We start from the raw sequence: 20529 nt of genomic DNA, 5'->3' as shown, positions 1-20529 counted from the left end.
ACTCTTTCAATCGGAATAATATCGCTCCTCCTTAGTAGGGTGTTCGTAAGCCTTTGTCGAACATGACCATACAATCTCAAACAATTCTCTTAGACCTTGTCATTGATTGGGGTATCTCCCAAGTCAGCTTTAAAACAATCATTCCTTACCTTATCTTTTCTAAACTAAATATATAACCAAATTAAAACCTACTAAGAAGCTAAATGTAAAACCGAATAGAAATCAAACTAAACCAAATCGATTCGGTTTTCATTTTGAAAATGTAATCCTATTCTGAGTTTTGTTTGGTTTGGTTTGGTATGGGTGGGGGGAGCTAGTAGAGTTGTAGAGGAACTCAACTCAAGGACAGACGAAGGGAGAGAGGGCAAGTGAGCAAGCGCTTACTTCATAGTTGGTTTAGTGGGAAAAAGAGAAAAGAAAATAAAACAGGAACGTAAAACTCTTGAGGGGTGTTGCCGGCCGAAACACCAACATAGCTTAGTAGCTTAGTGCTTGCACATAGAGACATGGTGGAGACATCCCTCCTGTGCGATGGGAATATCTGATTAGACTGATGAGTGATACTGATACCCCATATGTATATTCTCTATGCCGTGTTTCGATCCCCCTACGTCACCATCTTAATATGCACTCCACTTTACTTTATATAGACTCGTTAGATTTCGTTGCCTTCACCTGTTCACCACCATCATATCCAGAGTAAATTAAACCTTGGAAGGAGAAGAAAAGAAATGGTGATTTGGGAGGTTGCAGATGTCGTGGGTTGGGATAGAGGCCCTAATTACATTGCCATTGCCATCGCCATCGCCATTGCCATTGGCATGTGGTTGGTAGTGACGAAGGTGTTCATGAGGAGGATGTCATGGCATCATCATCATCATCATCGGAAATCGACGCAAGGGATCCCACCTGGTAGCCTTGGGTTCCCTCTGATCGGAGAAACTCTGGATTTCTTGGCCGCCAACCGGAGCAACAAAGGACTCTACGATTTCGTACATACTCGCCGTCTCCGGTAACAACTTCAATTCCACCGGTGGGGGGGTGTTGTAGTTAATTTCCTCTACTCTTTTTTTCTAACCCTAATAATTAATTAGATAGATCAATATATACAGGTACGGGAGTAGTTGCTTCAAGACCAATATATACAGAAGGACTCATATATTCTTGTCGAGCATAAAATCAGCAAAGACAATACTGATGAGCAAAGATGAAGTAAATTTCAGTAAGAGATACATGAGATCGATTGCAGAGCTGGTGGGAAAGGAGAGTCTGCTCTGTGCTTCTCCTCAGGGACACCACCGATTACTCCGAGGTCGTCTCTCTGCTTTGTTCACCACCAATGTCGTCTCCCTCTTCGTCCAACGCTTTGACCATCTCGTTCTCACCACTCTTTCTCAATGGGAACACACCCCAACAGTCGTCGTGCTCCACGATGCACTCTCGGTTCGTATCCATTTCCATATTTACTACTATCCATTTTCTTCTTTGCTTGGTAAATTAATAATGGCAAATTTACTTGGGTTTGGGTCACGTTCTATACGGATCTTTATCCCTTATAATTTCCTGCCCATCCATTGTCTGCAATTCCTCTCATAGGGTTGGAAATGATTACCCTACCCCTATCCGAACACACTGCCCAGCTGGGGTACAGCCCCCCTATTAATTAGAGGGATTTGATGAAATGGATCGAATAGATAATTGCAGGAGATAATTTTCTCATTCTACACCGCCCAAATCGAGTCTGGATCCCCTACCCATACGTGTGGGTTTCATTTACGTGATGACTTATGTGTTTTTACTTCAAAAAATGCATCTTCATACAAGAAGTCTACCCATACTGGTAGGTGATCCGCCACTCCACCATATTAACCCCTTGGTTTCCTTGCCTCGTCTTCCTTTTAGAAGTGTTTCTTGAATTTTAGCATGTGGGAAGATGATGTGGTGATTTCTTACCTGTCCCTGAGTAATTTTTCATGCACGACCGAATGGAGAGGGGACAGATTATGACGTATCAAATGAGGGGGCGATGAGGGTTATGTCATTTTTGACGAGTGCAGGGAATGTCCATGTACGTGAACAACTCAGTCGTTCAGATGGAATCTATTCTATGGAAATGTTCCATTTGAATGGCTGCGAGTTGTTCACGTACGTGAACATTCAGCCCCTTATTTTTGACTGCCTATTGTGAGAGGGGGGACACTTGGACAGGACCACGCATGGTTCATGGCTCTTCACAGAACCTTATGCCTAAAACTTAATATGTAAAAGTGATATTTTCCAAGAAACTTGATCTGCCATTTTGGCAATTTGCGAGCCCAAATGGAAAGAAAAAAGCCCATAAACTTAAAAGTGTCTTATTTTTTATTTCTTTTTAATTTTTATAGTAAAAAAAAGTAGACGATTTAACTTTAACCACGATAAAGGGAGAATTACTTGATTGAGAGTCGAGATGTTCGAATGGTGTTGTGAAGTTATCGACTTTGTACCATAGGAGAGGAGACACTAATAACCCTAGATGAATGTACTTTTATTGTATCTTAAGTGTATGAAAACTTTCTCCATAAAAAAGAGAGGTGTTTTACAAGGGGAGGAATTCCCTAGTTTGACAAACCTTAGGATATAAAAATGATAGCAATCATCATTATCAAGGTATTTTGGACATTTGTCTTATAAACGAATGGTTAATTTCATTTTTCATAGAGTCTAGACTAGACCACGATATCCCATCTCTGCTCCACTTACTAGAAAAGTTTTTCATTTATTTTTCCGTTTTAAATTTTATGTAAAGTGTACTGGACCAGCCGACTGACCATAAAGGGCCAGATGGGTTTTGCTATCTCATAGTTGTGATTTACAAAATGATGTACACACAACTGATAGTTGGGCCCAGCCCATCAAGCAATTGCTGAAAATTAAATGAACCCCCCCCCAGATCCAGACTGCAAATGTGTCCCTACTCAGACTGGTCCAAGCAAATCAACTAAAATCAAGGGCCCAGATAATCGTCCTTCGGCCCAACTCCTCCGAACTTTATATTTCTGTACTCCCCAATTGAATCCTATACTTCATTAAAAATAAAAAGAAAAAGAAAAAAATAATCTTTTTGAAATTCTATGTTAATATAACTTACTGATCTTGTTATGTAAAAAATGGAATGGGTATTGGTTACAGATGACCTTTAAGGCTATGTGTAAGATGTTGATGAATTTGGAAGATCCAGGTGAGGTTGAAACACTTCAGAAGGATGTCGCTCAAGTTTGTGAGGCAATGGTTGCAATCCCCTTGAAGCTTCCTTATACCAGATTCTACAAAGGACTCAAGGTAAAAATTAATTACTTACACTTTATATATTTAATTTAATTTAATTTAATTTGTCTGTATTAGAGTTTATTTTTTAAATTAAGAATAAATTAAATTCTATTCAAGTTTAATTGATCCAGCTTGTTTTGGGATACTACTATATATATACGTAGGTTCACTGAAGAATTAATTAAATACTTGATTAGACTTTGTGGATCAATTACTACTTAATTCTTTACTGTAATTAATTTACAAAATTGATAATGGCAATTAATTATATTAACCCAGGCACGAAGAAGAATAATGGAGAGATTGAGGAAGATGATTGAACAGAGAAGGAAAGGTTTGGAAGAACATGAAGATTTCATACAAGCCCTATTAGTGGGTGGGGAAGAATCAACCTCATCAGATAATGCATCACCACTCACAGATACACAAATCCAAGACAATATCTTGACAATGATAATTGCAGGTTAATTAATTAGGTTATAATTAATAAGGTCTCAAAATATAACAATACCTACTTGAAGCTTTGCTTGAAATAAATGATGAAAACTGCATTCACAGGTCAGGATACCACAGCGAGTGCAATGGCTTGGATGGTCAAGTACTTGGATGAGAACCAGGACGTTCAAGACAAACTCAGGGTATGTATAAGAGAAACAATGACCGGCCCGTCCAGACACAGTTGGGGTAAAATGATCGGTCCGGCAGCCACCCTAAAAGGCGGAAATCCCACCCTCAAATGTCACAGTATGCTCTCATTGGCTACTGTGCGTGCATAGCCCCTGCTCTCCCCCCATTTTTTAATACAAACCCAACAAGTATGCATAAATGAAATATATATTTGGTGGGATTTGGTAGCCTGAGAAAAGATTTTGATGATGAGTACCTTTGTTTAATCTTATTGTTTCCTTTGTGTGTACCAAAACTGTTAATTACATTGATGATGCTACTTTGCTTAATTAGGCTGAGCAACTCCAGTTAACTAGCAAAGCTACATCCGGGTCTCTTCTTACATTGGAAGATTTGAATGAAATGCCATATGCATCCAAGGTACAAGAATATATCACTCAATTAAATTTCCCTCATTTAAAGCATGGTTTTAGATATTAATCCGGATCGCCCCATATGGATCTTGATCGGACAGATTTACCCATATTTCATTTTAAAAAATGGGTATTTTTACATTTTTTCTTTGCATTTTGTCCATACCGATCTATCGATATGAAATCGATCAGGAATCAGAATTGGGGACCGCCAATACCGATCTGGATTGGGCGATTCTGCCTATCCACTACCAATCCCTAAACTTTTCCCAAGAATTTTTAATTTCTATGCACAGGTTGTGAAAGAATCATTAAGGATGGCATCGGTGGTATCATGGTTCCCAAGAGTGGCACTCAATGACTGCGAAGTTGAAGGTTTGGTTACGAATTATTAAATCTTTAATTCCAATTTCATCATCAACTTAGTAGTTGTTTAAAGTTTAAACGTGAATATATGAGCTGATCATAAATTGGAAGACTTCACACAGGATTTAAGATCAAGAAGGGTTGGATTGTTAACATTGATGCAAAATCCATACACTTAGATCCAACGGTGTATCATGACCCAAACAAATTCTATCCTTCTAGATTCGATGTAAGTTTACTAATAAAAAACCGGCATCACATGATCACTTTGAGTTATGATCTTATGATATGATATGATACAGAAGAGTTGATGATGATGAGAGGTTTTGTTTTGGGCTTCACATAACTGCAGGATGAATCTAAACCATACAGTTTTCTAGCTTTCGGAATAGGGGGAAGGACATGCCTGGGAACCAACCTTGCCAAAGCAATGATGCTTGTCTTCCTTCATCGTCTTGTCACAACGTACAGGTAAAAGTGTCTCTAAACTCTTTATACCAATTTTTTTTTTTATTTTATAAGTCTAAAAGAGGAATGATTCAGTGAATGCACTCTATGGCCAGGAATAAAAGGAAAATGTAATCCCATTGTTGGGATGGTGTACAATAGTTTCACTTATGACCTTAAGAAAAGTCTCCCCACCTTAAAGTTCATGTTTGCTGAGAAAGTTAATGCAGTGAATGCGCTACACCCCCAAGAATGAAGAGGGATTACGAATTAATCTTGGTTGAGTCTGTTAGTGCAGACTTAAAAATGTTACCCCTAGACCTGCTACTATGAGAGGCGCATACCATTCTCCTAGCATCTTTTAGGGTTGGGGCCTGTGCTTTGGCACAGCAGACCATTGGCTTTTGAAGATCAGCAAAAGTCCAAGGGTGGTTGTTCAAAATTCAAACCCCACCACACCTGGACAATTATCTGCTTCATTTCTTGCCCGGTCAATTTCCCCAAGTCCCTCTAATAGAGGGGGATGGACCCACCCGAGCAGTGTGTTCGGGCAGGGGGTAAGATGGTTATTTCCGTTCCCCTATTAGAGGAACTTGGGGAAATGGACCAGGCAAGGAAATGGAGCAGGCAGATAATGATCCCCCCCCCCCCTATACTCCATCCTTCTATATAGTAAGGGAAAAAGTTCTCTGTCCGGGAGTGTGGCCTACGCCAGCACTCCCATGAGTCTATCTCTCTTCTCCTCATGTGAAAAGACATCTCTTGCCCCACTTTGTTTTAAGGAGGAGAGAGATAGACAGATGGGAGTGCTGGCGTAGGCCACACTCCCATACAGAAAACTGCTTCCCATATAGTAATTACACTAATTACTGATAGTAGTAGTAGTAGTTTATAAATAAGTGGGCCTATTGGGCCTCTTGTTGGCCCCCTTGTGTGGGTCTTGTACCCTGTTGCAGAATTAATTAATTAATTAATTAATGATTAAGCGGCTGCCAATAACAATTATATATGATGGCATGGTAATATAATTAATGATTTGTATCAGGTGGAAGGTGATAGATCCGGACCCAAGTCTAGAGAAGTGGTCACTTTTTGCAAAACTCAGAAGTGGGTGCTCCGTGAGTGTGATGCCGATCGATTGCATCACCTGATAAGGATTAGGATTTGAATTAAACCTCGATCATTTTCAAGTAGCTAGCTCCCATCTCCAGGTTAATTGATGATCAGTGCAGCTTTAATTACCAGGAAGATCGATCGATGACAATCAAAGAAGCTTATTATTCATATCCCTTTAATTTCTTGTGAATGTATTTTTATCATTTCCATAAACAAATTATCAAAATACGTACTGAGGTTTGAATTAGCTAGCTAATCCAGGTTTGCTAAACTTCTTCTCTGCTTGCATTACATGTTATAAACAACAACAACAACAATAATCCATCGGCATAACCTCTCTATTTCCTCTCTAGAAAGTAATTTCTTCCTTGTTTAATAAAATCTCTCTTGGTAGTTGGAGAAATGCCAAAATTGACTTGCTCAAACTCTCTCTTAATAAAACCATGGTCTATAGTTTAATTATACTTTAGGTTTAGTCAATTAGGTATAGGATACAATAATGGATTATTAAAATACTATTTATACTGGATATCATTAGGACTGGGTGAGCTTCTCCACAAACCCATTTCCATAAATGCTTATATAATGTGATTATTAATGTTGGATAATCTGCCATAAACCAAACACTTAGGCTATAAGCGGTTACGAGGTCTTTGATGTGCCAAAATTCTTAAAAAAAACATAAGATTAGATAGCCCAACTCTGTTACTTCATTCACCAACAAACAGTAAGACCTATAGGGGTTTCAGGGAGCAACTTAATTAGTTAAGTGTGAAAGAAACCAAAAATTAGCAACAGAAATCTCATAATTAAAGTCATAAAACACTCCATATCAGTATTGGCAGGGGCAGAAGAAATGAGAAATTAGTGGAACTGTTGATTAGAGGCTATAAGAAGGCCCCTATTTATTTATTTGAAACAAATTTGAATTAGGGATTGGGTGAGAGTCCTCAATGCTCTAGTATTAAAATCAATTTTTGAACAGCTATGAACATTAGATAAAATCAAGATAACTATATTTATACTTTGTTTTATGATCCAAAATGAGGAGTACTTCTGGGAAGTTTCATCTGTTTCTTCTTCTTCTTCTTCTTTAATCGTGGGGGTGATCAGACCATAAAAGAAATCAAATTTCAGCCCATTATCTGCAATTCTTTCCCATTTCCTGTTTGGGTAGAATTCCAGAATTCTAAGTTGTAACCAACCCCTTCTCTCTCTATTACTTTTTCTGGTTTTTAATTATAGAATCATTGGAAACAAATGGGCTCATAATTGGATTCCCTTACTATTTATTTCTTTCCTTGTTTATCCCTTATCTTCATTGTCCTCTGTTTTCATGGCAAGGTGCCTCTAGTTATTTGTTTAACACTTGCGCTTCCAAACTAGAGAGAAAAAACAAAACCCTAGATTTATGGGCATTTTAATCTCTTCTGCTTTTGCAACCAACATTGACAACCAAATTTTAAGGTTGTGGGGTCAGATCACAAATGGCTTAGGTATAGATATACCTAAGGTGGGATGGTTTTTAAGTCTGTGAGCCACAAAACTATATTTTTTGCTCAGGTTGGAACTTGTCCTTTAGTCCTTAGAACCCACACACGAGTTCATGACTCCTTTTTGTTTTTGTTTTCTTGTCCTTTTAAATCACCAATAAAAGCTGCAATTTTTCAGATAAATTGGATGAAATGAGCCAGCGAGGGGGAATTAAGGAACATCAACTTCCAATTATTGCCACTGCATATTTCTTTTTGACTACTCTTTCTTTTGTAAAGAGAAAGGAAAGAAAGATGACTTGAATGAAAACATAATTTGTTTGTGTGTCACACCCTGTAAGTGGTATGGTATTCCTTTCAATATTGTATCCTTGAAACCAAAAAAAAAAAAAAAAAAAAAAACCAAAAATACACAAAAAAGGAAAAAAGAAAAGGGTTTCGGGTGTGTCCAATTTCAAATGCAAAGCTTATATTCACCCACACTCATTCCGGAATTGGAAAGATGTACCCAACCTGTTAGAGATGTTTTTGCTGGTGGATCATGGGAATAATGTAGAAAACAAGAACCTAAAACGATGCAGAAAAGAATAGATGAAATCATAAACAAACAATCACACAAAATTCTAAGATTGGAACCATGTCGAGACAAGGTCTAAGATGTCTCTTTCCATTGTGATCAATCAACTCCCTTGATTCCATGAAGGAATTCAAAAAAGGAAAGGTTCATATTAAGGTATGCCATTAGAGCTTCTTACAAAAAGGGAAAGGATCATATTAAGGTATATATGACATATATTACCTTGTATACAACAACTTTATGAAAGCATATGAATCCCCTTCTAACACTATTCCACCAAGAGTAGAGATCTAGAAATTCATGAAATTTAAGACTTCTTCATGGAATAAGCATTCAGAAGGATCTGGTAACCTACTTAAATTCAACCATTTACCTTCTTTTAATTAACGATTCCAAGATCTCCCATTAATGTGATCTACCCCTGAATCAGCTAATTTAGTTGTTGGTACTTCATGAGCAACTGATGAGAAGCAAACATAATCAGAACCACACAAAAAATTCATTTACCTCACTTGCTTGACTACTGAAGCTTGCTAGACTGCAAGTGTTGACATCAGACATGCAGTGGGTTTCAAAAAAACCTACCTTCCCACTTGAAATTGAAAACCAAAAATAAAAAGAATAATGGAGATATTTTAGTCTATTAGTGTACTTGGGTAGGTCTCAATCAAGGACCAATTATGGGGCTATGTGTATGAAAAAATATGCTTATAAGTAGTAGCAAAAGGTAAGTGTCTCTTCAGTGTGGATGATAAATGTTGACTTTAACTCTTTAAAGAGAATCAATATTGCCACCCAAAAGGGCGAGAGGGGTTTTCTTTTTCTTTTTTTTTTTTTTTTTTTTTTTTTTTTTCTTTTTTTCCTTCTCACAAACTCACTAAAATATGGGCTCTTTGAGACCAATGATTTCTACATCAGTTTGGTTGTGTTGGGCTTGCTGGGCAAAGAATCCAAGGTTCAAATATAGACTTGTGTCAACTCCTCAACCCCACATAATATAATAATAATTAAACTTTACTACCATCTATGCAAAAGAAATGTTTATTTTTACCCCCACAAAAAATAAAAATTTTATTCTAAAGTTTAATTTTATTATTATTATTATTTTTTAATAAAAGTGGAGTTGGGGTCCTCAAATATGGCCATGACAGCTAGTAAGCAGTGTATGAAAATGAGAAAACAATCCCCCTAGAGGCAAGAGACAAATATATTACTGCTGGGGAAAAGAGACAAATTATTTCTATGGATATTAGCTTGAAAGACTATTTTGATGGGAAGTTTAGCTTTAGAGTTGAGATGATATGATAAGGTTGGTAATGAAAAACAGTGAATTTCAAACTCAGCTAAGAGTTCTCTTTTTAATAATTGTAAAGCGTCCTCTTATTTTTCCTTCAGTTCTTTTATTTATGCATGGATACTATTTGCCTTTCCCATTGAAATACAATGGCTATGTTGTTATCAGTGAAGTCTGATCTCAGTCCAAAAAGTGATGTGTTGATTCTTCGGCTAGCTGTTAATATTTCGTCATTGAAACACGTTAGAATGGCCAAAAAATATATACGTCAGCACCCTGCGCACTAACTCCTGTAGAGCTTGTCAAGATCTTCAATTTTATATTTATTTTGTTCAATGTTGGTTCAGGTCCGAACCAAACCAGGTGGGTTTCTAGGATCAATTTTGAACTTTCTAGGTTAGGGTTTTCTTATATATTATAGTTATCTCTTTGAGAGATATGAGTGTGAGGGTTATTATTTTACTTCACAGAAATAGTGGATTCGTTATATCGTTCGATCGTGGATATAGCCTTTCTTCTTGAGGACGAATCACATAAATCTTGTCTTGTATGTATGTTTGATTTCCCTTTCTCTTTGCATTTCTTCTATAAAATCGTCTGCTCTATTGTTTTTCTAACATATGTGATGGGGGAACTCTCTCTCTCTATCCCAAATTGCTCTAACTAATGGATAAGGTTGAGTACGAAATATAAATTGTACAAAAGGAATTGTCTGTTGTTCTCTATTGGCACCCACCACTAAACAGCGCATTAGAACATGCCAAAGCTATTTCCGGATTCATAAATATTTAATGGGTCCCTCAACCCCTTTCACAGATAAGAGAAACCTGAAAAAAGGGCGAAAAAGAAGAGAAAAAGAAGGGAAGAGGAAAGAAAGGGAAAGGTGACATGTCTCATGAAGGAATATTATTATTGAACATATCATACCATGAGAAAGAATCAAATTTTCCTTAACCACCCCATAATCGTTCTAGAGTGGATTTAATGATGAGAATCTTAGTAAAAGTTAAGCATTAATACTTTATATTACTGCACTGAGAATCAAAATAATCCATAATAAATAAAAGGCACCTTTTCTTTTTTTCTTTCTTTCTTTCTTTCTTTCTTCCTTTCTTTTCCCCCTCCTCCTTAAATGCTATGGCCCTATCTATGGTGGTGTGGGGTGAGTCATGACTTGGTGCAAGTGATGATCAAACTCTTTACAGGGGTAACAGAGATGCAATGAAGATAACATTGTCTTCAACTTGCAAGTTTTTTTCAATTAAATCCTTTTCACATGAACCAATTGTAGATTCTTTGGCTTTAAAGGATCATTCTTTTGATATGAGATCTTTGATTTTGTGAGCTCACTATGTTCTATTAGTCAAAGAAAGTAGAATTTTTTAGAGGTAAAATATTTGTCATGCCTGAAAAAAAGTTATAGATGAATTTCCCTACAAAAGTTATTAATGAATTATCTACCAAAAATGTCTTGGGTTCTAAAGTACTAAAGGGCGTATTCAGTGTACGAGGCTCCCGTCATTGAGAAGTCTGAGGAGGGTCATACTGTACACAGCCTTACCCATGCTTTACAGAGAGACTGTTTCTAGATACTCAAACCCGTGACCACTTGGTCATAATGGAACAACCTAACCATTGCACCTAGGTCCATCGTTGGATTTTAAAGTACTACACTACTATTATGCCTATAATCTCTCTCTCTCTCTCTCTCTCTCTCTCTCCAGGAACTCTCTAGGAGTGAATATTCCCCATGCCCTGGACTATCTAAGCTGCTTTAGGCTCTCTCTCTCTCTCTCTCTCTCTCAGGAACTCTCTAGGAGTGAATATTCCCCATGCCCTGGACTATCTAAGCTGCTTTAGGCTCTCTCTCTCTCTCTCTCTCTCTCTCTGGTGTGGGTGTGGGGGATATGAGTAGAGTACATCTCCTTTCCTTCAGCTGGGTTCTTCCAAAGCAAGCTTAAGAATCTGATTTTGTAGTGATTCCTTATATATTCTTTGGTGGAATTCTTCCCAGTTTTCCCTTCTTCTTTATTTGTGTCGCCTGAAACATTCTTTAATAATCTGAGAGACATCAAAATCAAGAAATAGCAGTAAAATTTAAGCACCCACCACATTAATGGATCCAGCTATTATTAGCATCAAGAGGAGAAAAGAGAAGAGCAGAATCCCATAATATATGCTAGCTCGCTCATCTGTGTCCCTTTCAATGTCTTTGGATGCACCCATTAATGGAGACCTGAAAGCATTATCCACTACCCAACAACATTTTAGAATAAGTGCCCTTTCATGTCTCATCTTCCCCCATTGGATTCTTATTTCCATGTCATGTCGCCATTACAAGAATATCTGTTGCTCCAAAAGTCCAAATCCATCGATCATCCATTTTTTACTTTGAATGACAAAAGCTTCCTTCACCCTTCCTTCACTCCCCCGAATCCTAGAATCTTTCATCGAATAATCTTATGACTTTCAAATTTAAAAGTGAAAGATTAAATGGCGCACATTGGGGGTATCTGATTCAAGTTGAATAGAATATTATCATTCCTGAAAATGGGAAAATAATTTATGAAAAAATAAAATTGAAATCAAAAGACAAAAATTGATAAAAAATACAAAAACCCTTTCCTTTTTTTACGATATTAACACTGTACAAGTGTACATCCATCCATGGCGTCACGAAGAAACCATAAAATAAAGAAAGGGACACAGGAGGAAATATATAATAGAAGGGTTTGCTGATTGGTGGGAGGATTTTGAATGTTCTTCTTCTCCGGCAGCAGTCAGAACATGGTAAGTAAGGATTTTTTTGTTCATAACAATTTTTGGTTTATTTGTAAATCTTTTTGGTTTTTTTTTTTTTTGAATTCAGATATTGTTCTGTAGAACCATGGCCAAGGATTCCTCTCTCTGAAACTTTTGCTGCCTCTCAATGAATGCCTCTATGGTGCGCCGGAACTCTTCATCCTCCACGTTCGAGTACGGCACCGGCGCCGGCGCCACGGCCACCGCCGACGATGCTTTTTCTGTGTCGCTTCCGACAATCCTACATTTCTCCGTTTCCGATCGCCTGAGCTCTCTACGCGGCTTCTCGTCGGCCTCGTTCTTCAACTTAAGCTTCAAGTTCTCCGATTGACTCCTCCGAAAGATTATTTTGGATTCCGACGAAGCCACCACCACCACCTCCTCCTCCTCCTCCTGTCGGTACGCATTGGTGATCATGTTCACTTTCTCTTCTTCTTGGTGAACCATCTCTTTGTCCTCGAATACAAACTCCTTTGGCGCTGGTGCTGGAGCTGGAGCTGGATTGTCATCGACTAGGGGCTTCTGGCGAGATTGATTATCAGTATTGTTCTTGACGAACTCGTCGTAGATATCATCGGTGCCGGAAGTGTTGGTGCTGAGGCCTAGGGCGGAGAACTGGCCGGATTTGGCGAAGAGAGTGAGTATGATGGCGTTGCCAGCCAGGAAGACGAAGCGAGGGCTGACCAGGATTAGACATAGCCCCCGGAAATACTCACCGGAGATCCTGACGGCAACGGGGAGACGAGTGGAAAACCAGGAGAGTAAGAGCAGAGCTATGCATACCTCGACGTACAGGAACAAGTTTGCCATCTTCCGAAGACGAAGGTACCTCTGCATCGCCTTCGCCTTCTCTGCTTTTACGTTATCAAAGTCGAAACAATCCATTGACAGTAGTACGTCACAGGGGGAAATGGAAAATTGAGTGAAACAGAAATACCAACTGACGGTTTCTGCTTTGTAATCTAAAGAGGACGAGCGTGTGGATGCAGCGAAGCCCAAAGACTAAACAGGCTTTGGAACGGTTGTCAAGGCATCGATCGCTGCGAGTGGGGTTAAGCTTTTGGGTTTTTTCGACACGAAAAAACGCAAATTCTTGGATCCTCTTCTTTCAGCCTGAGAAGGGTCTGAGGTGGGGGAGAAGAGAAATCAAACGAGAAAATTATACGGATTAAGTACAGAAAAGGAAAACGAAGAAGCAGATTTTTAAGTCTGCTTCAGCATCGATTCAGGGGAATCCACACAGATTTTTTTACTAAAAAGAAAGGAAAGGGAAACGTAAAGAAAAATCTAAAGAGCACTGCAATTCTTGAAATCTGAAAAAAAGAAGAGGGAAAAAAACAGAGAAGAATAGGAGGGAAGAGTAAGCCCTGTTTCTGTTTGTATGCTTTTGCCCTTTTGGTTTTGAATAATGTAAATTGAAAGATCCTAAGGAGAGTAGAGAATTGTTGGGAGTGGGGAGTGGGGAGTGGGGAGTGGGGAGTAGATAATGGAGACTAGGACTTTACTTTCATGGGAGAGGAGAGCTGAAGCCAACTGTGGGGAGCATGTCTACCCTTTTATAGCCCCAAAAACCGCCCATAATAATACTACGGACCATGGTTTTAGGTATCGTGATACCGGCTCCCAAATAAACGGTACAGACCAAAGATTATAAAAATTAGGGCAAGGGATCTGTTTTCCAAAAATTAGTTTTTAAGAAAAATAGGGGCAAAACCGTCTGATACCATCCCGATACATTGATTTGTATCTAATGCTGTATCGATTTCTGGGGCGATTGATTCTTAGATCAAGGTATCAGTAGATCAGTACCTACCAGCCGATATATATCAGTTTTGTCGGTATGCAATTGTGATACGATACTGGTACAAATTGGAAGTATCAACGGCAAAATAAATCATCTTTTAATCAATGAATGAGGCATTCAATCTATTATTTTTTTATTTATTTATTGGGAAATAGAATCTTGAAAGATATCCTACTATGCGCCCACATACAAAATGACTACCCCATCTCGATGAAAGTTAAAAATTTTGCTCCTATTGATGCTTAAATACACGTTTCCATTGATCCATGTGTTGGCACAGACATGCTGCCTTTTAGGAACCCTCTCCTTTATTATTTTAATAAAATTATCTGAGTTGGATTGAAAGTTTTCAAATAAAACAGGACTTTAGGATTTTCTCTCCATTATTATTTTATTAAAATTATCTGAATTGGATTGGAGACTTCCAAATAACAAAGAAATTAGGGTTGTGTTTGATGACTTTTCGTCTTTATCCAAGAATATATTCTTGATCTAAAATGCATATCGAAATCAACTCTTCTCTATTTTTCTTGGTTTTTTAAATCCAAAATTTATTCCAAGCATGTAATAGTACACTATGGAATTTCTTTTAGGACAAATGGGAAATAGAGTAATAGGCAGTAAAAACCATTACCAAACATGAGCACGACCGGTCTTCTACCACGCGTGGAGATCTTCTTGTCCTTTCAAGTTTCAAGTTTGGACCCGGATGGGAAGTGGGGTCCAGTACGGACTGATATTTCTTTTTGGTTTTTGGTAATTTGCTGATGTTTCTTTCCTATCATAAGAAAGTAAACTAACTACAAAATGGACAGTGAAATATACGTATATGGTTTACCAAAAAAAAAAAAAAACGTAAATGGGAAGGAAAGATTAGCCTGACTCATGGTTTGTGAAATTGGTATCGAATCGGTGAATTTATATAGTTATTAGTAGAAAATTTATAGATCAAAATTGATTTCTGATCAATCCCGTATCGATAGATTAGTATCGAACAAGTTGGGATCTCTTCTCTTGCATTCTCATTGGTGTGATTCCAACTCTCTACAAAATTATGGGTTTTATATTGTAATTCATAGTCCCACTAGTGTTGTTAGAGTATACATAATAGACTATAAAGAATGTTGTTGTTCTCTGTCTCACGTTTGATGTGTAGAGCTGAGAGCTGTGTTGTTGTATAAATAATGTGAAGTTGTTACAAGTTATCACTCTTCCTAGCGAGTAGTTAGGAAGGATAAGAGTTAAAGAAGAAAACAGATGAGAATTTACATTACATGGGTTTTGAGAGACTCGGTCAATGTTAATTGAATCTTATCATCATAGAGTTAAAGTGGCGGTGGTTCTTTCTACTAAAATGGTAATCCGCTTAATTTGCAAATTTGATTTTGATCTCATAAGTAACCTAAACCCTAAATAAAAGCCAAAATGGTTGTCCATTTCAAATTAAACAAAAATAACGATTGGAATTGACTGATTCAACAGATCCACTAAATTACTTGAACCATGCTCTAACTCTTACTTGGAATGGAGGGTATTTTTATCACAAGGGTAGGGATATAAGGATACACGCCCAGAAGGTGTAATAAAGATGATACTTATTCGAATCTTGATTTGACAAAATAGAAGATATTGTCCATAAATATAAGTATGTCTTTTTCATTAACATCGATCCCAGATATACTCTGTTATAATTAGGGCAGTCAAACCAACTCTCATCTGATCCTTTACGTCTGATCAATGCTGATACCGACACAAATCGACTGATACGATACCATCTTCGAATAGGAAGATGGGAGTAAGGGGGGGGGGGGGGGTTGTGTAATTGACCGAGTCAGAGTGAACACTGTAAAGTACCATTTTGAATCTGATGCTCTGCGCTCACGTGAGGGTGAGAGACCGTGTGAGTGAGACCACCACCCTGAATTAGTACGGACATTACATACTTACTTACTTACTTACTTGTGTTGTAGAAGACTCTCCTCTAGTGGGAGGGAGTGGTCTGACCGCTTCGATGTGCGGAAATTGGATTGGCTTCTCACTCATTCACCATTAGAGGGGGTACATGACTACACACAACACACGGGGGGTGGGGGGACAGACTACAGAGGGAGAGAGAGAAGTCCTAGAGATTTCAGAACCAAATTGAAACACACTATTGGTTGGGGGTTTACCTCTGTTCTGTTTTGGGTGGGGTTCTTGGGAATGGGGGAAAGTAAATGTCAGACACGCGATCGATACTTTACTAGTTTTTTGTTCTTTTACTTGCCTACTGCCAACTTACACTGTTACGGTTTAGGAGTTTGGCTTTAGAGCTTCATAGATGATTGTACGAGAAAAACTGTAAGAAAAGAGAGAGAGAGAGAGAGAGAGAGAGAGATTGGTATCTGGTACGAAAAAGTCTGAAAATAAATAATTCAATTCTACAAGGAAAGTCAAGAAATTACTTTCAAACTTGATACAAGTAAAACATGCAACAAAAACAGTCATGGGAATGAAGAAACCACGGGGGGAATTTTCTGTTTGTAATTTCCACTTTCATTGCATCGTCCTATCATTTCAATTGTATAATAAATTATAATAAATAAATAAATGTGAAAAAAAAAAAAAACCAAAAGACTTGTCACGTTGCAGATTCCTGCACATATTCAAAATCCCTAGATGGTTTGGTCATTAGCCAAAAAACATATTAGATGGTTTGGTTCTTCACCGTCACCGCCTCATACTTTCTTTTATTTCTTTTTGGGTAAGAACTAAGAATCGCCTCACACAATGCACGGCGTTAGGAAGATGGTGTTGGAAGCATGTGACCAAACATAAATGTATTTCGTATCATTTTATTTATGCACATCATTATTCAATCTTTTTATTTGGGGCGCTGTTCTCTGTGCCGCAGCGCAGGCTGCACTCAGACACATGGGGGTGGGCGCAATGATCACCCTGCCCCCTACACAGGCTACCCGTGTGCCTGGACGCAGCCTGCACTGCGGCACAGAGAACATTCTCCATTTTTATTTTTATTTTCTTATGTGGCATATGACATATTCTCTTTAGTTAGGTCGAAAGCGACTCATTGTTATTGATAAGCTAATTCTCTAGTGAACTACCTTACTAAAGAAGTGGTGAAACATGGTCTTTCCACTGATTTGAGTGTTTTTTCTCCTTATATGTTATAGAGGAAACTCAGATAGGCTTGTTAAGTAAACCAAGATTTCGTTTTAATTAAGACTGTTCACTTTCTATGCCTTGATTTTTTGTATCCATTTTGGTAGAATTGACTTCCTCTACTTCCGCCTGCCCCTACTTCCGTGTGTATATAGCTCTGAAGGTTCGGGTTCATAAACAATCAACGATGTGACTACTTATGTACATATGTTTTTTATTTTCTTAATTTAATTATCTTTCTCATAAATAAATAAAAAAACTTGTATAAGTCGTATTGTATGTTTTGCTTCATTTTTAATGAATATTTGATTTTTAGACAAACTTACTCTTCCTACAAACCATTCCATCGATACAAGATCGATCAAGTATCAATCTCGGCTTCGGCCAATACAATTGATACTTATATTGGCATTGCAACCCTCATCACCAATTTTCTTTAGGAGTTAGGAATTGCCCACCACTTCTTTCTTTCATGGGATTGAGGTCCTAGTCTAGCAGCATATCGTACGTAGGTTAGCACTTCCTGTGACTATGTCTCACATCCCACATAAAGGCAGATATGTCATTCCGTGGGAGAGGATGAGAGGCACAGACCCAGCCAGGCATTAACATACGCTACGTAGCTTGGCGGCATTCTTCGTCCATGTTTTTATTTAGAAGAAAGTATTCCTTCAAACATGGGAGAAAGTAAACTCACAATCTGACCGTCATAATGACACCCTCTCTTTCTCCAATATAGATCGTCTACGGCCCAGCTGCCCGTAGCAGCCTGTGCGGCACAGACTGGGCCGTGCGTGCAATGACCGCCTTAACCCCTGCCCAACACCTTATCCGAGCAAGGATAAGGCGGTCATTGCGTGCACGGCCCTGTCACATCGCACAGGCTGCTACGGGCAGCTGGGCCATAGGAGATCTGGATCCCTCTCTCTCTCTCTCTCTCTCTCTCTCTCTCTCTCTCTCTCCCCCTCTCTCTCTACTAATTGAATGTCTAAAATACCTCTCTTATTTATGGCATCCATCACACCTCCATTAATTCTCACATTGAAGGAATACCTCTTTTACCATGGGTGAAGGAAAACCATGCCTTTATATTTTATTTTTGTATGGTATGGCATTGTAATATTTTAGTGGCTATATTAAGAAGGGTTTCATCTTCCATGATTAAGGGAGTGATATTAACTTAGGTTTTGCTTAAGAAACAAAAAAGAAACAGACATTAAGCCTAGGTAAATGGCTCACCTAATTTTACCACATGGATAGAAGACCTAAAAATCCCCATTAGATAAATAGGGTGCATGGTCATGTGTTATATTTCAGATGAAAACAACAATCACCTCCTCAAAACCACCACAATATATTTGCATTTTTGTTATATATATATATTTAACCATCATATTCTTCAACCATTTTTTTTATAAACCTTTACCACCCCCATGGGATGGACTAATAGGGTTCATATCTACTCCTTTCACTACATGACGCTTGCCTAGTCAACGGTTAGATTTGGTTTTATCTGAACTTTTCTTTGTTCATTCTAACATTACTCACTTATATATCCAAATATTGTTGAGCAGTTTTTGGATTTAAATCTGGCAAATTTCCCCTTTTATATTTAAAGATTTATTATAATAATAGATCAATTCTACTTGGAATAAAATTTGGTTTATAGATGGGTTATCATAGAATATATTTGTTTAATAAATTTGGGCTACATTGCAACTTTAAGGGAGGCTTCTTTGGGCGACCTATTTAGGAAAACTTATGCTAAAATATAGAGGCTAACGCGTGAACATAATGTAATGCTCACAACTTCTCTCTAGACCTAGTTGTTGTTGAAGCTCCATCAATAAATGGATAAGACTTAGGGTCTTAGAGTATGACACATTGAAGGGGGTGACATGGCAATTCTAGCTGCTGTATAGAGAACTTTGTAATTTTGACACCTTATGTTCGATGCGCTTTACTTCTTACGGAAAAAAAAAAAAAAGATTAGTCATGTGTAAATTTTTAGAGCTTACTTGAGTCAAATACCCTCTCATTGGTACGTAGCCCATACATTAGCTAGTTTGCACCCCTTTGATAGTCTTGAGCTTTTACAACTTAAAAACTGAAATTTAACATGTGAACAGGAGGTGCATTTCGCGGCAAATACCTATTCGCTAAATTTGGGCTCTATTTTACCATGTGACAAACATCTGAGCCATGCTGGAAACCCTTTCCAAGTTGGGCATGTAGGAAAAAATCATTTTTTTTTTTAAAAAATACCTTTAAATCCAAAATTAACATCTTTCACCAACACTAATAAAGGGATCATAAATTTTATTTGAAAATCTATAAATATTAGTAAAGGCTACAAGATTAGATTTCAATCCTTAAAAAAGACGATGAATCAAAGACCCACGGAAAGGGTTCAAATAAAAATGAGATTTGGAGTACCAAAAAGGAATGAAAGGTCACTTAAGAAAGCAATCTTTTTAACGTGCTTGACTTAGTGGGTATAGATTAACAAAGTTAATAAAGAATAAAGGTTAAATATTAGGTCGAAATATCCTGTTTAGACTTTAATAATGATGTTGTCTTTTGAGGGGGATCACACAGGTCACTCTCAATTTTACATCTCCATATTTTTTTGACTTATCAATGATTTTACCAATCTGATAATGTTGGGTTTGTCTATAATAATGGTCTCATAAACTTTTTACTGATAAAGAAAATTGAGAGGGAGAGGGGGGGGGGAATTCTGTCATTGATTCTTGGTAAAAGCCCACTAATCTGTTTTTTATTTCTGTTTTGGGTGCAAGGGGCCCATTATAGGGGTTATACAAGGGATCCCCAGAGGGGTCAAGAAAAGACCCACAGAGGCCAGGAAGGACCAACAAAAGGACCAAAATTGGGATCAAGAGGATCAGACACTTCTTGGTGGTGCGTATTGAGAGGAATTGATCGTTCCACTGACCAATCTTCGGGTAAGCTCTTAAGCGAGTATTGCTTAACTTCCGGGCCAAGGCCCACTATTCTAAAGTCCATGCACGTCTTAATTTTGATACTATGCCAAAAACAAAAAAACTCAAATACTTGAATGGCAAGAGAATACTATTTGATCGTGTGGAGCATGCGTG

At 37.9% G+C, this 20529-nt stretch overlaps 2 protein-coding genes across 2 annotated transcripts; one reads left to right on the top strand and one right to left on the bottom strand.

Annotated features, from left to right (window-relative positions):
• The first annotated feature begins 798 nt into the window (after positions 1-798).
• Positions 799-6313, top strand: LOC122661731 (abscisic acid 8'-hydroxylase 2). The gene is made up of 10 exons (XM_043857229.1): positions 799-1012; positions 1113-1443; positions 3172-3321; positions 3589-3772; positions 3868-3947; positions 4270-4356; positions 4646-4724; positions 4838-4944; positions 5068-5186; positions 6208-6313. Exons 1-10 carry the CDS (start codon positions 822-824, stop codon positions 6311-6313), a joined length of 1434 nt encoding a protein of 477 aa, XP_043713164.1. The 5' UTR covers positions 799-821.
• Positions 6314-12507: 6194 nt separating this feature from the next.
• LOC122661730 lies at positions 12508-13329 on the bottom strand. The gene has a single exon (XM_043857228.1). The coding sequence runs from the start codon at positions 13327-13329 to the stop codon at positions 12508-12510; it is 822 nt and encodes a 273-aa protein (XP_043713163.1).
• Positions 13330-20529: the final 7200 nt, after the last annotated feature.

Source organism: Telopea speciosissima, chromosome 5 (genome assembly GCF_018873765.1).
Source record: "Telopea speciosissima isolate NSW1024214 ecotype Mountain lineage chromosome 5, Tspe_v1, whole genome shotgun sequence".
NCBI lineage: Eukaryota > Viridiplantae > Streptophyta > Magnoliopsida > Proteales > Proteaceae > Telopea > Telopea speciosissima.
The sequence above is the reverse complement of the archived record's forward strand: the minus strand, read 5'-3'. Positions and strand labels throughout refer to the sequence as shown.